At 36.8% G+C, this 20,281-nt stretch overlaps 1 protein-coding gene across 5 annotated transcripts in view; it reads right to left on the reverse strand.

Moving 5' to 3' along the window:
- The window catches only part of ash1 (histone-lysine N-methyltransferase ash1), a 354,192-nt gene that overhangs the window by 58,970 nt on the left and 274,941 nt on the right, over positions 1-20,281 (reverse strand). For 4 of the 5 annotated variants that reach the window (XM_089641307.1, XM_089641301.1, XM_089641315.1 and 1 more), the window contains one exon: positions 1,301-1,556. In XM_089641307.1, the coding sequence (XP_089497433.1) occupies positions 1,301-1,556 (256 nt within the window). Of the gene's footprint in view, positions 1-1,300; positions 1,557-3,811; positions 3,890-20,281 lie in introns of those variants that run through there. The other variant, XM_089641326.1, reaches the window with a different exon arrangement.

Consider the following 20,281-nt stretch of genomic DNA (forward strand, 5'->3'; position numbering starts at 1 on the left):
CGGGTGTTCAGTTCGTGTCCGTCGAGTTTCGCGCACGTGCACCGGTGCATCAGGAATCAATGCTGCTAGCTGCTTGGAGCAGGCTCCATTGAAATACCTGTAGAACAGACACAGCATGCCTAAATTGCGTCTATGCATTAGAGAAGGCAATCGGTCTGTTAACAACGGATTGTCAATCAGACGGATCGCTCTCCTTTGCACAGATTCAAGCAGATTTATTAAGTATTTTAGGGCACCAGCCCAAAGGTGGCTCCCAAATTCAATAGTTGGGCGGACTTGAGACTTGTACAGGGTCAGCAGCTGGTCACTGTTGAAGAATCTCCTAGCCCTGTACAAGACGCCCAACTTTTTGGAGGCCTGATTTACTCGGGCTTCTATGGATCCCCGATACTTGAGCCGGTCTGATATAGTAACTCCAAGCATTTCAATGGAGTCTTTATTGGGGAGGGTGCTCCCATCAAATTGCACCAGACAGTCATTGATCTCCCTCTTTGCCGAAATCGGACAAGTTGGCCTTACCCCAGGCACGAACCATCTCGAGGTGGTGGTCAATTTTTTGCTTCAAAACTTCCCGAGCTGTTCGGACATCATAGGTGGAAGGGGGCCTGTCAAAAAGATAACCCTCGTGAACGGTGCTGTCATCAGCGTAGCAGTGAATTGGTGCACATTCAACGAGATCGTTGATGTGCAATAAAAACAGCGTCGGAGACAGCACAGATCCTTGTGGCACCCCCGCATTGATTTGGTGCGGTGAGGAAGAAGAGCCGTCAACCACGGTTTGAATTGTTCTTCCCCTCAGATAGTCTGCAATCCAACTATGCAGGGTTGGGTGGATCCCATACGATGGTAACTTCCCGATAAGCGCCCGGTGCCAGACTCTGTCAAAGGCTTTGGAGATATCCAACCCAACGGTTTGAGTTTCACCAAAACGTTCCATGTACCGCCCCCAAATATGCGTCACATATCCGAGTAGATCGCCACATATTGTCTTGAAGAATGTTGCAATGGTAAATGTTTTGAATACTTCTATAAATTTTGAGGTCATCAGCAAAAAGTAAGATAGATACATCATGAAATATTTTTGTAAGATAATTTATAAACAAGATAAATAAGATCGCGCCAAGGTGTGAACCCTGTGAAACTCCAATTGTATATTTTTAAGTAGTTTAGAATTTCTTATACAATATCATTTGAGTTATCATCTGTTAGCGTATTAAATGGGGAATGCAATCGATTGACTAGTTTGATTTTCTAAAACCTTTATAACTAAACTAAAAGTTTGTTTGGAAAGAGCACTCACCGTTTTCCTGCTTGGCCTGCTGCACACAGCCCCCGAAACCGGCAAAGCTTTGGCAGGGCCCCGGCTGCTGCTGCTCGGGCGGCAGCAGTGCGGCCAGGTCCTCCTCGTCAATGAGCTGCAGACTGCAGGCAGCGGCAAGCGCGGCGCTGCTGCTGCCGCCCGACGACGAGTCGCTGTCGGTGGAAGCCGCGCCGCGCGCGCTACCACACGAGGACCGGCTGCTGCAAGAGGAGGACGAATCCACGCTCTTGGCCATCTGGAACAATTATAAAACAATTAATTAGTTTCTCTTCAAAACAAAACTCAGTATTTATACATGGTAACTAACATATGTGCTTATAGCGCAGTCTGATCAAGTTCGGTTGAGGAAATTTCAAATCAAGCTGAATGAAGACTTCCAAATAGCATTGTGAAGTTATTGCTATTATCAATCATTTCGTCAGCTGAGAACCTACTTAATACTACAGATTGTTGAGCAGATTTTTGGTAAATCGACTTTATGGAAAGTGAGGTGTGAGGTGATTTTATAAATTTTGTGTTTGTGTATAAGTCCATTTTGTATATTGTAGATTAAAGGGCATAATGTTCTATTCATACAATTTTCTAAATTTCAATAAGTTCATTTATTGGAATAGTTTTACTTTGATTAAAATTTAATTACTTAATACATTTAATTATAGTTTTAATGAAAGCGAGTCCCCGCATACAGCTTCACTCTAAAATTGAAACCAGTTTTGTGTTCAGGATGTAACGATAAATAAGTAGTTGAGGATTCACCAAAGGAAACCATTCCTGTGCTCCAAATTAAGCTTTAAATTCGAGTTGCACAACATATTATGTTGCAAAATTCGTAGAAAAACCAATTCCTTGTTCTGTGTGTAACTATTATTTAAGCTTGTGGAGACTTATTAGTCCAGTCAAGATGTACATCCGTGCTTGCAAAAGGTCCAGTCATTCTGAATTTTTTATATGTTGTTAGGACTTAACCAGTATTAAAAAAAAAATTTTGCAACTTCGAAAGTGCTGTGCGAGCGGCGGTGGACCTAAAAAACCAGGAAATTTTCGGATTTTTTTCAGTTTTTGCTCAATATCTCAGTAAAGGAAGGGTCTGCCCGGTGTAGTTGGTAAACACACTTTTAAAGTACCGTAAACCGTTCCTACTTTGCACCAATTTTGGCTCCACTTTCATAAATTTTATTGTAAATTGAGAAAGGCGTATTGTACATCTCTTCTATTGGTTTGACCGATCAGAAGCACATTTAAGCTTTAGCAAGACAGGAAATTTTTTAAAGTTTAATGGTTTGTTTTGATTTTTTAAAACTTTGTTTTTGGAGCAAAGTAGTTCCTTTGATAAGGGTAACTTTGCTCCACTTTGTCTTTCCTTAAGTTTTACGTTTATTTATGCTATGGAGCAATAAAATACGTTACTTTTTTTACTTTGCGCTATCGGAAGATGACCCAGGATTAAGAAAAATGCAATTATAAATGAAAATCACATATATTTTTGAGAGATTCATCAACATAACTTTGGTTCATAGTAAAAAAAATGCTTGGTTAAATTTAAAAATAACTTTCAATGTAATTTTCAACAAAGCAAGACATGGTCCTTTGGTAATCAAGTAGAAAACGCAATAAAATTTCCAAAAAATAACATTTAACATTGCAAATTTATGAGTTAAAATAAGTGGTTTAACTCGGGTACAGAGTAAAACTCGCGTCTTCCCATTTTTTTTTGGTGGATTTATGCATCCCAGGATGTCGCTCCATTTATATATAATTTCGTCTTTAGCTTTTGGCCACTTCCAATTTGTTAATGAACGGGCCATTGCCGAAATAGTGGGACCATTCCCATCGAATTTTGTTATTACCCCTGGAAACATTTCTCCTTCGTATAAAAAACACGACATACCGGCCCACCTCTCTCACTAACGGTTGCAAATCTAGTTGATTTTGGCCTTCGAAAGCATTAGGTGGTTCATTTTCCAAATCAGAAAGTCCTTCAGACGAATCTCTAAATGACATTTTATCACTAGCCTCACTACAGCTATGATTGCTACGAGTTTTTCTGGAACTCGTGCTGGGCATGATGTTTACCATTTCCCCAGTCGTTTCCGATAAAATCTGTTGCACAATATTTTCTTCTGGTTCTGTTAGTAATTGCTCCGCAACGCTCATTCCTGGCACTAACTTTAGCTTTTTACGTCCTTTCTGGCTGATGCCGTTAGTCCATTCGACTCTTTTGTTTTGAAGGTTTTCTAAGAAAGAACTGTTTATGGCCTCTTTATCTATAGGACCAGTACAGGGAAGTCGATCTAAGAGAGGTTGCATATTTAGGGGATAAATTCCTCCATTGGGGTACATTGCTCCAGGAGCATTGTATCCCCAAAAGTATGTGCAAAGAATACCCAATCTCGAAAATATCCTATTTTTCCAAAAATATACACCAAATTAAAAAAATATTTTGTCCACAATTAGTTTATGAAATTCCTTATAAAATGAGATAACACTCACCTCTATTCGTTCAAAAAATTCTCAGATGCAAATGGATTTTGATGGAGAACGTAAACCACAGCAAGCTCACACTCAGAGGTCATGACAGAGAATGTCAAAAAAAGTTCGACTTCCGGCAATCTGTCATATTAGTTTTGCCAAAGGAAGAATAGTATTTACCGATTTCACTTTTTAAATGACTAAAATACGCGAGTGCTTCCATCTAGAAAAGGTCAAATCTTTTTATTTTACTGGAGCACAGTTACCTCGCAGGAGCAAAGTAGGAACGTTTTACGGTAGACTAAATTTGCTATAATTTGAGACCAAAACAAGCTATATAAAGCCATTGGTTTTCAAGATACAGTTCTTCAAAAATAGGCAATTTTTTCCAAAAAGTGAAATTTTTTCGAAACGGTCACTTATTTTGTAAAATAATTTCTAAAATACGCATCTCACGTCAAATATTGTATAAAATAAAGTTGTTGTAAATTTAATAAGCTTTTATTTGAGACTAGATTGATATCTGTAGACTAAACGGTTCTCTCAAAAATGGCAGATAACCAAAAACAGTCATAAGTGGGTTTTCGGTGAAATGCAAATAAACTGTTCTCGCGTCTTTTTATGGTTTTATTGTGATGTGAAGTAAATCCATTAATCTTCGTGAGTTTATCCTAGGGTTATAATATAATTACGACTATTTCAAATTTCAAGTACCCATTAGTACCTATACCCATGGTTACCCATATGAATGGGCACGCATATTCACGAGCTGTTCGAGCCCACATTTTGGCAAACCTCACACTGGCCAGCATTGTTTTTATGAGGTTGACATAACTCTTGAGGAGCGAGACGAGACTGAAAAATTGCTGCGAGACACTGAAAGGTCTCTCACTATATCAGCAGAAGAAATTGATACCTACCAAATACTAAAGGCAAAATTTAAAAGTGCCTTGGAGAAAATTAAAGCGAATGGTCTAACATCACAGTTGTGGGTCCAATACTTTCGTATGACCACTTTGATAAAACTATTCATCCAGGCAGAGTGTGCTGGTGATTGGAACCTTCATTTGTACACTGTCCACAAGATGCTCCCTTTTTTCCACGCAGCTTGACATTTTTGTATGCTAAGAGCGCGCACCTCTATCTTCAGGATATGATGGCTCTATAAGATCGGATGGATAAAAGTGAATACGACATGTTCACAAAAGGATCCTTCACCATTTGCCGGTCTGACAAGTTTTGGTCTGGGTTGTGGTCAGACCTAACAATTGAGCAGAAGCTGATGCGATCCATGAAAACCTACGGTGGGTTGACCCAAGGAAGAGGAATCTCCGAAAGTGTTCTGGCAAGGTGGACAACAGGAATGGTGTTTATGTTGAACATTTGTGAAGAACTGGAAAGTTTTTGCAGCTTATCATGTCATACTGGAGAGCAGCATGTAGACGTGAGACCTTCTCGAATCATCCGAGATAATAGTGATGTGGAAAAACTAAAAAACTGGTTTGCTCTCCACCCTCCATTTCCCAAAACTGACAGTTTAATTTCTATCAGTAGTGGTTTACTGGCAGGTCCTGAAATTAATTGCCACACAGCCCAGAGAGTTGGATCGGAAGGAGTAATGAAAATTGTGGGGAAAATGTACGACAAGGTAGTAATATAACGGAAAAATAAAGTTACCACGCTGGCATCGATCACCTCAACCGTTAAACTGCCGGACAAAAACAGAAGAGTGGCTGTGGATCCGCTCACAATTTTTCAGCGAGTGTGTATTGCAAAGAAATCTGAACAGGATTTACAGGATGACTTCAAATATGAGTTGGCCCCGTTCCCGATGTCTCTGTTCAATGAACAAGGGATGCGCAAGGGCACAAAATCTACTCTGTACTCTGCCTTCACTCCTCTTTCCAGCCACACGCCGATAGATGCCAGCACTCACGTCACTTTGGATGTTGGCTACCTCTTGCACAAGGTCGTGTGGCAGCGGAAAAGCACGGTTCGAGTACTTTTGGCGCGTTATACCACCTACGTCCGAAACCACTTTGGGAAGAACGTCTCCATCGTTTTTGACGGCTACCCCGAAGAGGCTACCAAAAAAAACACCAAAACAGCGGAACGACTCCGGCGCTACGCAGCTCATTCCAGCTACGAATTGACTTTCGATGAATCTACAGTAATTCAAATTGCTCAAGAGCATGTTTTGGGCAATGAAAACAATAAGAGACGCCTTATAACTCTTTTCTGTGACGCCTTTCAGAAGGAGGGAGTAGAAGTGGCTGTTGCCGAAGAATATGCTGATCGAGAGATCGTCATGATGGCGTTATCAAAAAGAGCAGATGCCGATCGGGTCGTCATAGTGGGAGAAGATGTCGACCTGCTCGTTCTTCTCAATGGTTTAGGCGCTGAAGAGACAACCGTCTATCTTCAGAAGAGCACGAAGGGTGAAGCTGGTTGCTGTTACTACTCTACGACCTCCTACAACAACCAGGACTCCCGACAATTACCAGGAACGTTACTATTTACCCACGCGTTTGCCGGGTTCGATACCACCTCAACACCGTTTGGCCAAGGAAAGACCAAAATCAGCACACTTCTGAGCAAGAGTGAACCACTTGCTGAGCAAGTGGAGGTCTTCCTTCGGCCAGACTCTACCCCACAAGCCGTGAGTGAAGCAGGCATCAAGTGCTTCGTGGCTCTATATGGGGGTGACATCGCGAGGGATACTTTGAATTTTCTGAGGTATAAGACGTTTGTCACTTCAACAAAAATAAACCTCGCCCGTTTGCCACCGACGGAAGATGCTGCAGGCCACCATGCAGCAAGGTGCTACCTCCAAGTGCAGAAGTGGCGGGGAGTCAACTTGAATCCCACTGAATGGGGGTGGAAGCTGTCTTCTCAAGGACTCACCCCCATCCCCACCACGATGGATCCCGCACCTCCTGCCCTTTTGCGAAAAATTTCGTGTAAATGCAATAAAGGATGCTCTGGGAGCTGCTCGTGTAGAAAGGCTGGGCTCCACTGCTCAGTCCTCTGTCAGTCATGCGGTGGCAAATTTTGCATTAACGTCCCGGATGTGGAGCTGAAATGCTCGGACGATGAAGATGACCCGACTACAGACTGGGCGCCTCTCCCAAGTAAGATAAAAAGAAAGACATGATTTGGCAACCAAGACACAATACCTACATGATTTATATTAGTTTTATTTTTTGTGTACATGTAATTTGTCCTTATAGTAGGTACCATGATGTTTGTACAAGCATTTTGGTATGTAGGTATATAAAACAATGTTTGAAGATGACGTAATTCCCGATAGATGTAATATCTTTTCTTTTGTTTGATAAATAAAACCATAAAAAGACGTGAGAACAGTTTATTTGCATTTCACCCAAAATCCACTTATGACTGTTTTTGGTTATCTGCCATTTTTGAGAGAACCGTTAAGTCTACAGATATTAATCTAGTTTCAAATGAAAGCTAATTAAATTTACAACAACTTTATTTACAACAATATTTGACGTGGGATGCGTATTTTAGAAGTTATTTTACAAAATAAGTGACCGTTTCGAAAAAATTTCACTTTTTGGAAAAAATTGCCTATTTTTGAAGAACTGTATCTTGAAAACCAATGGCTTTATATAGCTTGTTTTGGTCTCAAATTATAGCAAATTTAGTTTACTTTAAAAGTGTGTATACTGACTACACCGGTCAGACCCTTCCTTTACTGAGATATTGAGCAAACACTGAAAAAAATACGAAAATTTCCTGGTTTTTTAGGTCCACCGCCGCTCGCACAGCACTTTCGAAGTTGCAAAATTTTTTTTTTAATACTGGTTTAGGTCCTAACAACATATAAAAAATTCAGAATGACTGGACCTTTTGCAAGCACAACCCCCTTTTCATGTTTAACTTGACTGGACTATATACAGTATCACTCATCAATAAATATTTTCAGCATTTTAACTAATAATAATTAAAGCTTGTCATTTCTGCACTAAATTTCATTTGGGATTCATAAGACCTTTGAAAGTGAGAAAATATTTTAAATTGCCTTAAAATCAGTAAACAGAAAAATAATTATAATAGTTTTTTTTATTTGTACATTATGACCATTAAAATAATGAAAATTGTTCAAAACTGCTCTAAAGTACTGTTAAAAAGGGATATTAAAAATAACAGAAACATTTACTGATGATGGCTTAAAAAATCAAAACAGTGTAATTACCACTAGATAATTTAGAAAACTATATGTCTTTGTCAGTTTCAACACTTTATAATGTTAATTATTGTTAACAAAAAATATCCACATTGATATCTTCCGATAGAAATAGACACTGTATCTATATGAGCAAAAAAAAAAGATTAATTTATTTATTCATTTTCGGGAAATCGACAGTTTACATTTAATCAGTTTGTACATAAGTATTATATAGTAAAATAAAACCAATTATGGATTTCCTCCTTGTGACGTAAATTAAATTTGTGAGAAAGGAATATGAATTAAAAAATTAATTCAAAACAAAAGATTATATAAAACGAAAAGTTTACAAAACAATACATTTATAGCCGTGGAGAGGGGTTGTAGATATAAATCAAATCATAATAGAGATAATAATAATATTTGGCTAATTTATATAGCGGCATTTTCGTGAGAAATCACCTCAAGGGCGCTGTACAGATATATTTCTTAAATAGTTAACACTAGAACTACTGACTTACGTCTGAGACTTATATCTAGAGACTACGACTAAGGCCTATAACTACTATCTTAATAAAATATATATTTCCATATGTAGAAACTTATAACTAAAATTAACATTAACAATCTAATTTTGCAAGCGCCAGAAGAAGGAGGAAGTTCTATTATATTAGGGTGTTTATAAAATTAGTTTTTATTATTAGCTGGAAATATATCTTAAATGGGTTAATGAAATTAATCGTCGAGCTTTAACGCATTTAAATGATTCATCTGCCAACAATTAAACCGATTGACGTGTTATTTTCTCGCTGATATTGTCCATTGGTAGGCAAGTCAATAGCATTTTGACTTTATCATAAGTAGTTGAACGCAATCGCTAGAGAATATATGTGTGTGAATCATCAATTACGGTATAACAAAAGGAAAAAAATGCAATATTTGGATAGAATGACGGATTCATGGAAATGAGTGTCTGAAAAAGTGAGTTTTTAATTTGGATCTAAATTCTGTTGGGTTGGTTATACATCTCAATTCTATAGGAAGTTTATTCCAAGCCTTAGGGCCGGATACTAAGAATGCACGATCACCAAACATAGTGTTCGGATTTCGCTTAGGCTCTTTCAACCTTCCAATTGCAGATGATGTCGCTGATCTGAGATATAAACAATAGAGACATACACATTATTCACAAACCATCAGAGAAATATTATTTTATGGACCTCTTGTATTTGGTAAGTTCGCAACTGAAAATATCAACCTTGGATAATACGCTATTGTAATTATTGCATAGTCTGTTCAGGCAAGAATTCTGCTTAGATTTCGTTTTGCTTTGATCAATTGCTTCGATTTTGTTTATATGGATTTTGCAAAATGGAGACCAAACAACTGATGCAAACTCCAAATGACTTCGTACATAGGCAAAGTAGAGTTGCTTAATGATATCGATGCTATTAAAAAGTTTTGTGTTTCTTATGATGAAGCCTAACATTTTAGCAGCTTTATTTGTGATTTGATGTATATGATTATTATCAAGGGTTATTCCGAGATCACGAATATCTGAGACTGTTGCAATGTTGTTTTTGTTTAAAGAATATTAAAATGATATTTAATTTTTATTTCTCTAAAAGACAATGTGATGACATTTTGAAACATTTAGATATAGTTGATTTTGTTGGCGATAGGTGAATATATTGTTTAAATCATGTTGTAAATTGAAACAATCATTAAGACTTTTTATTGGCTTGTATAGCTGAGTATCATCAGCAAATAATTCTATTTCAGAGTATTTTACAACATAGATCAAATAATTAATATATAAAATGAAAAACAATGGTCTGAGATGAGAACCCTGTTGGATCCCAGAGGAAATTTCATTGAAATCTGATTCAAAGCCCTTTAATGCTACTGCCTGTGATCTGTTGAGTATATAAGATGTAACCCAACCAAATAAATTACCACATATACCTAATGACTAATGACCAAAGTTTTCTTAGTAATAATTTTTGATTAATTTTATCAAATGCTTTGGCAAAGTCTGTATATATGATATCTACTTGAGTGTGGTTGTCCATGTGATCGAAGATAAATTCAGTAAGAAGAACGAGATTACGTTCCATATTTCTGTCTTTTGTAAAACCATGTTGCTTTGTTGATAATAATTATTGAGCACCTTTGTTCTATTAACAACAATCAAATTCTGTTTTTTATTAATTATTTATAAAAAAATCATAACAACTATTACTTTAGATTTTTATGAACTAAATTGATTAACCCCTCCCTATAAGTGTACCAAGAAATCCACTGTGGATTTCGTACGTTTGTACCCGTAGTGTGCCGACGAATCCATAATCATGGATTCGCTAGTAGTTTAAAAAATATATATTATAGCGACTATTTAAACATTGTACAAACAAAATATGACATTAAATATATGTACAGTAAATTGTATTTCTTGGTCCTCCTCACTAGGGTGATCTGTGCTGAGGCGGACTAAAGTTATTCATTTCTGTTTTATGAGTTTTTTCATTAATCTCTTTCAGCCAGATTTTATTCTTGATTTGTAATCATTCAAATTTTCTATTCGCTTTATATCAAGGGGAAGGATGTTGAGGTTCGACGCAAAATAAATATAATTTATTAAAATAAAATACTTTTTGTTTTAAAACCACGACTTTTTAATAATTTTTAGAACAGACCGGTTTCGCTTTACTCAAGCATCTTTAGGGTACAAATTATTACTAAACAAGAAGTACAAAGTGTGAGCTTATACATAAAAAAAATTTCGAGGGAGACAACATGATATAAATATAACAAACACAGAGAAAACATACAATACATTTACACAAGTACAAAAGACATGGGAAAAACAGAAAAGATAATTATGTAAACTAATGGATTATAATAATTTATCTGGAGAAACAAAACATCAACTGACATGGTGATAAGGACAACTTGGACATTTTTTAGGGGTTTATTGGAAACAAACCTAATATTGGACTACTTGATATGTCCAATTGATTATTGAGAATAGGACTTTTGGTTTTTACAGCTTTTTTATTTCCAGTGCTTCTAGATTATTGAGTCTGTTACCATGCCCGTTTGTATGTAAAATATTAGCACCGGTGCTATGACAGAAAGTATAATCTGTACTAATCAGATGATTGGCAAATTCAGAGAAACCGTTATTATTGAGACAACGAAGATGCTCCTTAATCCTAATATTGACATTACGTGTTGTCTTACCGATATTAAATGCCGCACAATTATTACAATTTAATTTATGAATTCCTGAATGGCTTAATTTGTCGTCTTTATCTTTTGAATTGATTATAAATTACCTAGATTATTATTGGTATAAAAGGCCGGTCATGTTGTCTCCCTCTAATTTTTTTTTTTTATATTTAAGCTCACACTTGTTTAGTAATAATTTGTACCCTGAAGATGCTTGAGTAAAGCGAAACCGGTCGGTTCTAAAAATTATTAAAAAGTCGTGGTTTTAAAACAAAAAGTATTTTATTTTATTAAATATGTCAAACCACAAAGTGATTGCTTTCTACAATAATAAATATAATTTCTTTGTCCGAATGTGGTTTTATGATCTGGAATATTTTTTGCTTCGTTCCTTTCCCAAAATTTGATGAACGACTCGCGTTTCGGCTCGCAAATGTATACGCGCCATTACGTGGCACGTGAGGTCGGAATAGCGAAAAACTTGACTTATTACCTTAAAACTTATTACCGGCGTCTTAATGCCGGCTTAACTATACCAACGCGATCCGGCGCGGAAGAATCTCAATTGGTAAGACGGTTAGAGTTTCATTTAGTCGGAGCTTCAAGAGTTGAGGTCTGGTGTTCCTTTCCTTTGATTGTGATCGCAAACCGGAGAGATTGCCGCGATGATAGGAAAGGGCTCCAGAAGAGCTTATCCCTGATTTCTTAAACCATAGATGGCGACCCACCGCTCGTGTAGTTCGTAAGTTTATTGTAACTACCTTACAGTGGACTGCAATGCGTAGTGCGCAAAACAAGAGTTAATACAGTTTTCGCAAAGTTTGTCAGTCTCCGGAAAAAAGGCGTTGAACACCTGTTCTTTCAAATGAAATCATTTTTCAACTATAGTTTTGCGATATTTTTGATTTTTTTCTGTTTTCCAGGGACACAAACAAAAAAAACTGTATGACAATGACTTGTATAAATAAAAAAATAAATAAAATCGGGGCAACAGGAAAAAATGTTGAGATAATTTTAGACCGTGGGTCTCGGGTTTGGGGCAAATGCTACAATCGTTATTAGGGGTAAAAGTAGAATTACGAAACTCGCAACAAAATAACTTTCGATTGAGATGCATTTCCTTTTCGGCGATTTAATCATAAAATTGGGCAAGTGTCCCTTGCGAGCAAGCTGCGAGTCCGGAGCACCGGATGGCGGTTTGTCCGAAAAAAAACCGAATTCAATAGCCGGCCAACTGCGTGTAATGCCTGCTTGTCGTCTGATGCCCGTCTAAGGGCCCGTTCCCACTTCCGTTTTCAAATCGGAGGCGGGTCCCGTTTTAAAAACGGATGGCCATTGGCCCTGTTCACATTTCCGTTTTAAAAACGGACCATACTCTACGAAAAAAAATAATTGTCGATTCAACCAAAACATGTTATTTGCTCATTCTTCAGTAATGGTGCGCAATGGACGACGATGAAGCTCTTGTTGTCATGTGGTACTTATTAAAAAGATGGAAAAAAGTGAAAAGAAAATTTTGGGTACACCCAATCATAGCTGAGTGATTTTCTGTGGGAATTTTCCAAGTGTTAATTGGTGAGTTGAGAAGTGATGAACTAAAGTTCTTTAATTATTTTGGAATAATAATGATTGGATTATTTATATAGCGCCGTTTTCACCATGAGAAAATCACCTCAAGGGCGCTTAATGGCTTAAGAGAATGTCTATCACTTCCTTTAACCATCTACTGGAATGAGTTTCACAGAGCTTAACATATCAAAATACAAAATTGAGAGAGTGCATTTGTCCTGAAGAAAGGCTATCGATATTTTAAAGTAAGAAAACAATAACAACTCAAATATTTTTTTATTATGTGTTTATTAAACTAATACGCTCTTCCGTGCATCGTGCATCTCATTAAAGCTTTAAAATTTAAAAAAAAGTAAACTTTAAAAAATTAAAATATAAATTTTGATATAAAAAAGTTGTGTACACCAAGTGTTTTGTTTTTATTTAGTTAAAGATAAAATATTACCATACTCTTTCTTCGACCAGTGGTATTAAATTTTCGGGATTTATTTCCTTATCCATTATTGTAGTTTTGATTTATTTACCAAAATAACCAAATACAAGCAAGCAGCGTGCCTGCTTCCTTGCGACAGGGAGCGGGCGGGGAGGGGTCGGGGTTTGGCGGGGACTCTGCCGGAACGACTGGACGACAAGTGTGAACAGCTCCATACAACACCATGAGCGAGCGTGTTCCGACACGATTTGAAAACGGACGCGCTGCGTAGGCGATCCATCCGACAAAAAATGTCGGATCCGTTTTCAAATCGTGTCGGACAAGTGTGAACAGCTCCATACATCCACTACAGCCACTAGGGCATCCGTTTTTAAAACGGGACCCGCCTCCGTTTTTAAAACGGAAGTGGGAACGGGCCCGAAAGAGTGAAATAGCGGGACGCCGGGCAAAAAGCCGCTGCGCGCTTCAGAAGCAAAACTACTCCCTGTTCGCTGGCAAGCAAATTACCCCTCATTCATCATCACATTATTCATATTTATCCTACTGGCATTGTCAATGTGGGGTAAGCGTTTTTACGTACTTTGTGGGGCGATTATTAATACTAGTAAATAATTGCATCATTATTTTATAACTCCGTTTTGAGGAAACTAAGCCGAAGGGTGATAGAAACGCATATTTGGCAATGGCGGTAACAATATAAATATTTGTAAATAGAAAAAAAACTAATGCAATTGCGAATCGAAAGTATTAAGAGGAACGGCTGCGCGGCCTATTTCATACAAAACTTAAACTTGGATTTGTGACCATAATACCTAAGCAAACTGAATAATTATTTTTGTTAACTATTGAAGACAATATTAGCGATTCATAAACGAAAATCTGAGACAGAAAAATCCTAGATGTGACCGTATCTTTTTCTGATTTTTCTGTTTCAGATTTTCGTTTATGAATCGCCAATATTGTCTTCAATAATTAATTATTACAATTTGAGGTTTTACTCTCAAAGTTATACCAATTTTTTTTTATTCTTAAGGTTTAGCAAATTTCTAGTACGGATATGTGCTATTTTATTTATTTTCGTTTTAAATATTCAAATATAAATTAAGAAATTTTATTTGGCGTGATTTAAGAGAGAATTTTATTTTTTTGCGAATTAATTGTAATTATTAAAAAAATAATCTTGCCTTACTTACAGAGTAAATATAATAATAAATAAAATTAAAAAAAACTAAAAGTTCGTAAAAACTGCGATGTTTTGGGAATAAATATTATTTTATATCGACCAAATTTTCGACTTTCTTAATAAGCCTGTTTCTTAACATAAAATATCGATACTACACTTTCCCAACAAGCCTATTGCTTTTCCTAAAATATCGATACTACACTTTCCCAACAAGCCTATTGCTTTTCCTAAAATATCGATACTACAATTTCCCAACAAGCCTATTGCTTTTCCTAAAATATCGATACTACACTTTCCCAACAAGCCTATTGCTTTTCCTAAAATATCGATACTACACTTTCCCAACAAGCCTATTGCTTTTCCTAAAATATCGATACTACACTTTCCCAACAAGCCTATTGCTTTTCCTAAAATATCGATACTACACTTTCCCAACAAGCCTATTGCTTTTCCTAAAATATCGATACTACAATTTCCCAACAAGCCTATTGCTTTTCCTAAAATATCGATACTACACTTTCCCAACAAGCCTATTGCTTTTCCTAAAATATCGATACTACACTTTCCCAACAAGCCTATTGCTTTTCCTAAAATATCGATACTACACTTTCCCAACAAGCCTATTGCTTTTCCTAAAATATCGATACTACACTTTCCCAACAAGCCTATTGCTTTTCCTAAAATATCGATACTACAATTTCCCACCAAGCCTGTTTCTTAACATAAAATATCGATACTACACTTTCCCAACAAGCCATTGCTTTTCCTAAAATATCGATACTACACTTTCCCAACAAGCCTGTTGCTTAACATAAAATATCCATATTACACTTTCCCAATAAGCCTGTTGCTTTACATTTTTCATCCCAGCATAAAAATTGTAAAAACACCGAAAAATTATATCTCAAAAATGAACCCCCTGTAAAGTGAATTCGTGTGACCGCATTCCGAGCAATTACACTGCCTTCCAATGCCTTCTCGCTAGGCCCTGGAATAAGGTATAAGTAGTTGGCTGGGAAAGGTGGAGGAAGGAAGAAAGGAGAGAAGAGGTAGGATAGAAAGGGTTAGGGACATCGGAATGCGGTTCACACATTATAAAAAGTTGCGACCGGCGCTGAATGCTGCATGGACCAGCGTTTATGCGTGCCCGAGAGATGCCGCAGAGCAGGGTAATCGTGGATTCAAGAATATATGACGTTTTGCAAATCAAACATATTGTCATACCCAGGACGTTAAACATGGCTATTATGAAAGCGTTCTTGTATTTCCACTGACAAGATATGTAGTATTGCCTTTATCGTCAGTTATAAGTGAACATTCGAATTGTACATCCACACTTTACAGTCAAAACGTTAAGGAATAGTTACTTTTACACATGTACTTAGGTAGTAAAACATAGAAAAAATCATACTTGATTTAATAATAGTTAATATTCCAAAAAGAAGATAACAATCATTTCCACCCGATTTTTACTTTCCTTATACGATAGACGAAGGATACGATAGAATCAAACATGTTAAACTTTAAAATCAACTTCCAGACCTTCAGGTCCTGCAATAATTGTAGGGCAAAAGTGGCTGTGAAAGACAACATCCTGCACTTTCCTCCCAATCTGAACAGGGCTATAAAACTTTAAAATATTGCGGTTAAAATGGTGCCACGTGGTTATGCGTCATATCCCTCTCGCAGATCGCAGGCGGTATTATGATGTGGATAAGATGATTGAGTAGCCGAATTTCATAGTCGTACACTTGCCACTTCCCGGACGGTGCTACAGTAACAGGTAGCGTTCGCGAAACTCGATATCGGCGCAGCGAGCGTTCAACCAGTGTGAAAATTATTGTTCAATTATTACAACAATGCTCGCCGATATGCTTCAAATGCTATAAAATAACAACATAAAGGGAAATGGAATTTATTAAGAAGTTACTGCGATAGGTTGTATGCGAGGAGAATTAAATTGAATGGGGCTCACAGAGCCGGACCTACAATCATAATTAGTATCAATGGCGCCCCCATTTCAGAATTCACCAATCTGTATTTATTTATTTATTGGACAATTTGTATAGAGCCGCTTTTGTGAGATATCACCTCAGGGGCGCTTTACAGTTGATGCAGGTATTACAAACAAATTAAATATTACAAAAGTTAAGTTAAGTTAAGTAAAATGAAGTACAGGAACAGGTGACACGAAGATAGAAAATGGAGACTCTGCAGCAATCTTTGCGTATTTATATTTATTTCATGAGCAAGTCATAGGTATTCATGACAGGCAATGTACTTATTTGTGTAATAAAGAAGGCGCAAATTGTAAACATTTTGACGATTACAGATAGATTTTTCAATATCGTCTTTACGAACATGTGAATTAAGTTACATGTTATGACTTATTTTGGTGGTTCACACACGCCCAAATATGCTGCTGGGTTGTTGGATGGCATTGCACTAACAAACTGCGCCCACCACAATATTTTACATGACAAAATAGCGGCACCTTTTCTACCCTCAAATCTACATCCATCGAAGAAGTAAGTTAAATTTGTACAACGCCCTAGGTGATTTTTCATATAAACGGCGCGGTACAAATTATTATTATCATTGATAAATAATAAACGTGTTGATAGATTTATATATATTTAACTAGTAAAATAAATGTATGATATTACAGATAAGCATAATTCCGTTGCGCCCACAATTGTCGCTTTGTCACACGATCCATTTTCGCCTTTGATAAAACCGGCGCTGGGTCTTTGGTAATATATAATATCGATAGGTAAATTATTATAACAACTGCTGGGAAGAAAGGTTACAAATAAGGGTCAAACGTGAGTTTGAATATAAGACACTGTTCACAAAATAAACATCAATAACTAATAATTAAATTTGACATTCTCGCGCATGAGCCGTTCTCACACATGAAATCGCGGGAGACAATTGGATAATTGAGTACCCAACTCCAAAAACCTAATATTCGGCAAAAGCTTAAAAACTGTTTACGCATGAAATTACCATAGCAAACATAGTTGCATTCAAATATTAAAAAATGGAAATGGTGGTTAAGTATCTTTTGATTTTCAGGTACTCAATTTGAAATAATTTAATAAGTGGCAAATTCAATATATTCGATTAAACCGGGAGAACCAGGAGAACCAGGTGGCAACTGCCTGCAGGGTGATGGTTTCCCAGATGACAGCCAACTTCCGATAGAAGGCATCGGGACAATCATAGAATATATAACTTCCTTCTTACTTCAAGGCCACATCAGTACAATGCTTCGGGGAGTCAAGTCGAGTCAAGGAATGGATTAGTGTCCTTTTTTATGCGAATTTTAGGGATAGTTGGTCACAGGCGACCAACAAACGGTGTTATTGCTCGTTAGGTTTTACCTGTTTCACATAATAACTTTATAACTGCCGTAAGAGCATGGACGAGGGGATAGTAGTGTGAGCACCAATTGGCCAATACTAGATACATCACGCCGTACGCCCAAAGGTATATGTTAATGTTAATTACAAACGTGCTTTACAACAAACTGTGTTATTGCTCGTTAGGTTTTACCTGTTTCACATAATAACTTTATAACTGCCGTAAGAGCATGGACGAGGGGATAGTAGTGTGAGCACCAATTGGCCAATACTAGATACATCACGCCGTACGCCCAAAGGTATATGTTAATGTTAATTACAAACGTGCTTTACAACAAACTGTGTTATTGCTCGTTAGGTTTTACCTGTTTCACATAATAACTTTATAACTGCCGTAAGAGCATGGACGAGGGGATAGTAGTGTGAGCACCAATTGGCCAATACTACATACATCACGCCGTACGCCCAAAGGTATATGTTAATGTTAATTACAAACGTGCTTTACAACAAACTGTTGATGTATATTTTATAATAATGTTACAAACATACTTTAACTACATTATTATATTATTACAATTAGTGATGTATAAATTCCCGGGAATTTATTACTGGGGAATATTCCCGGAAATATTCCCCTGGACGGGAAATTTTGATTTTAACAACATAATACCTCAAAAAGAATAATATTTATTAAATAAAAAATAAAATATACACACATATGGTACATATAGAGCAGGATAGATCCATAAAAACTATTCCCATATATATATATGAATAGGATACAAGAGAAAAATAACAAAAAAACACCGATCAAAATTATTTTAAAGTGAGTAGTATCCCTATATAATTGTATACTGTACAGCAGGGGTCTCCAAACTTTTCAGCCGGAGGGCCACATTGACTACTCCAGTGAGTTCGGAGGGCCAAAACTGTTTTAATTTCTAGACACCCATATTTTCGTCCACGGGGGGGGGGGGGGAGTAAAAGTAAAAAGTGGAGAATAAAATTTCCAGGGATCATATTTCTTCATAAATCATTTCACTCCAATCCCCCAGATATGACGTGAAATCCGTTAAGTTGGCAACACTGCGCTTACGCTAGTGTTCAATTACTAAATTGTGTTGTATTGTATTGTCACAACTGCGACGCTTGCGACATAGATTATTTTTGTAAGAACCTCCCCAACCTAAAATTCCGTAGATAAGCAACGAGTGAACAAGCGTATTCTGCGTATTATACTAATCACTAAGCTTTGCCTAGGATGTAAATAAAACCAAGATACTATCATTCTGAGTTTTTTATCCAACTTATCACAATCACAATTAAAACAATAAGACCAGGGGGCGATTTTGCCACGTATCGTTTCGCGCGTATATTGCATCCAGAAGGAGCGTGAAACGCGCGAGCATTTGGAACCACAATGTCACAATTTTGCCGCTCCATTTCCCTTGATACGTGTACTCGCTCTGCAGTTCCCGCGTAAACTGGACGTAAGTCTGGCGAACTACAGACGATTTGCGCCCGTATTTTTCGCGCGATACTTGTGGACGCAATGTATTAGTGCCCAGTACCTCGCCAATGAGCATATATATTCGCACGAAAAAATTCGCGGCGAATTCGCCCCTTCTGAGTAAGGTCTTAGCCATTAGTTGTCGCGGGCCTGATTGATGAAAATGGTCATAAGATGTCGCGGGCCGGATGGATGACACTGGCGCACAGTGGGCTGAAAATCGCCTTTTATAGACATAGAGACTTGAATTTTCAAGGGTAATTTTTTTTGCTAGAAATGGATTCTGCTGATCATTACTATGCTATAAAATGTCGTACAAAGAAATTGCGTGGACAAATGAAGGAGTTATAATTTTTTTAAGAAAAATTTGTATGGCGCTGACATTAAAAATGAGGCTATCTCTGGAATCATAAGGTTGGCCGTTCTATCTTTAAACACAGATAATACTACTATTTATTTGAATTTTTTTGACATACTTCATATTGTGGCGCAAGGTGCGATTATTTTTTTTAAAATCCTCGAAGTTGAAAAAAACCCCTTTTAATGTTGATGATTCATTGAAATGCTTAAATGCTTTTAGGCTTGCAGTGTGAATAAAATATTGTAAACTAGACAAAGCATACTCATATGTAAAGCATTTAAGCATTAAAATGAATCTTCAACATAAAAAAAGTTTTTTTTTCAACATTGAGGATTTAAAAAAAAAAATCACAAGTTTCGCCACAATACAAAGTATGTCAAAAGAATACAAATAAATAGTAGTATATTTGTATGTAAGGATATAATGGTCAACCTTATGATTCCAGAAATAGCCTCATTTTTAATGTCAGCTCCATACAATTTTTTCTTAAAAAAATCATGACTCCTTCATTTGTACACGCAATTCCTTCATACAAAATTTTATAGCATATTAATGATCAGCAGAATCCATTTCTAGCCAAAAAAATACACTTGAAAATTCAAGTCTCTATGTCTATGAAAGGCGATTTTCAGCCCACTGTGCACAGT

The sequence above is a fragment of the Hesperophylax consimilis genome, chromosome 2 (genome assembly GCF_061612785.1).
Source record: "Hesperophylax consimilis isolate HC1 chromosome 2, BYU_Hcon_1.0, whole genome shotgun sequence".
Classification (NCBI taxonomy): Eukaryota; Metazoa; Arthropoda; class Insecta; order Trichoptera; family Limnephilidae; genus Hesperophylax; species Hesperophylax consimilis.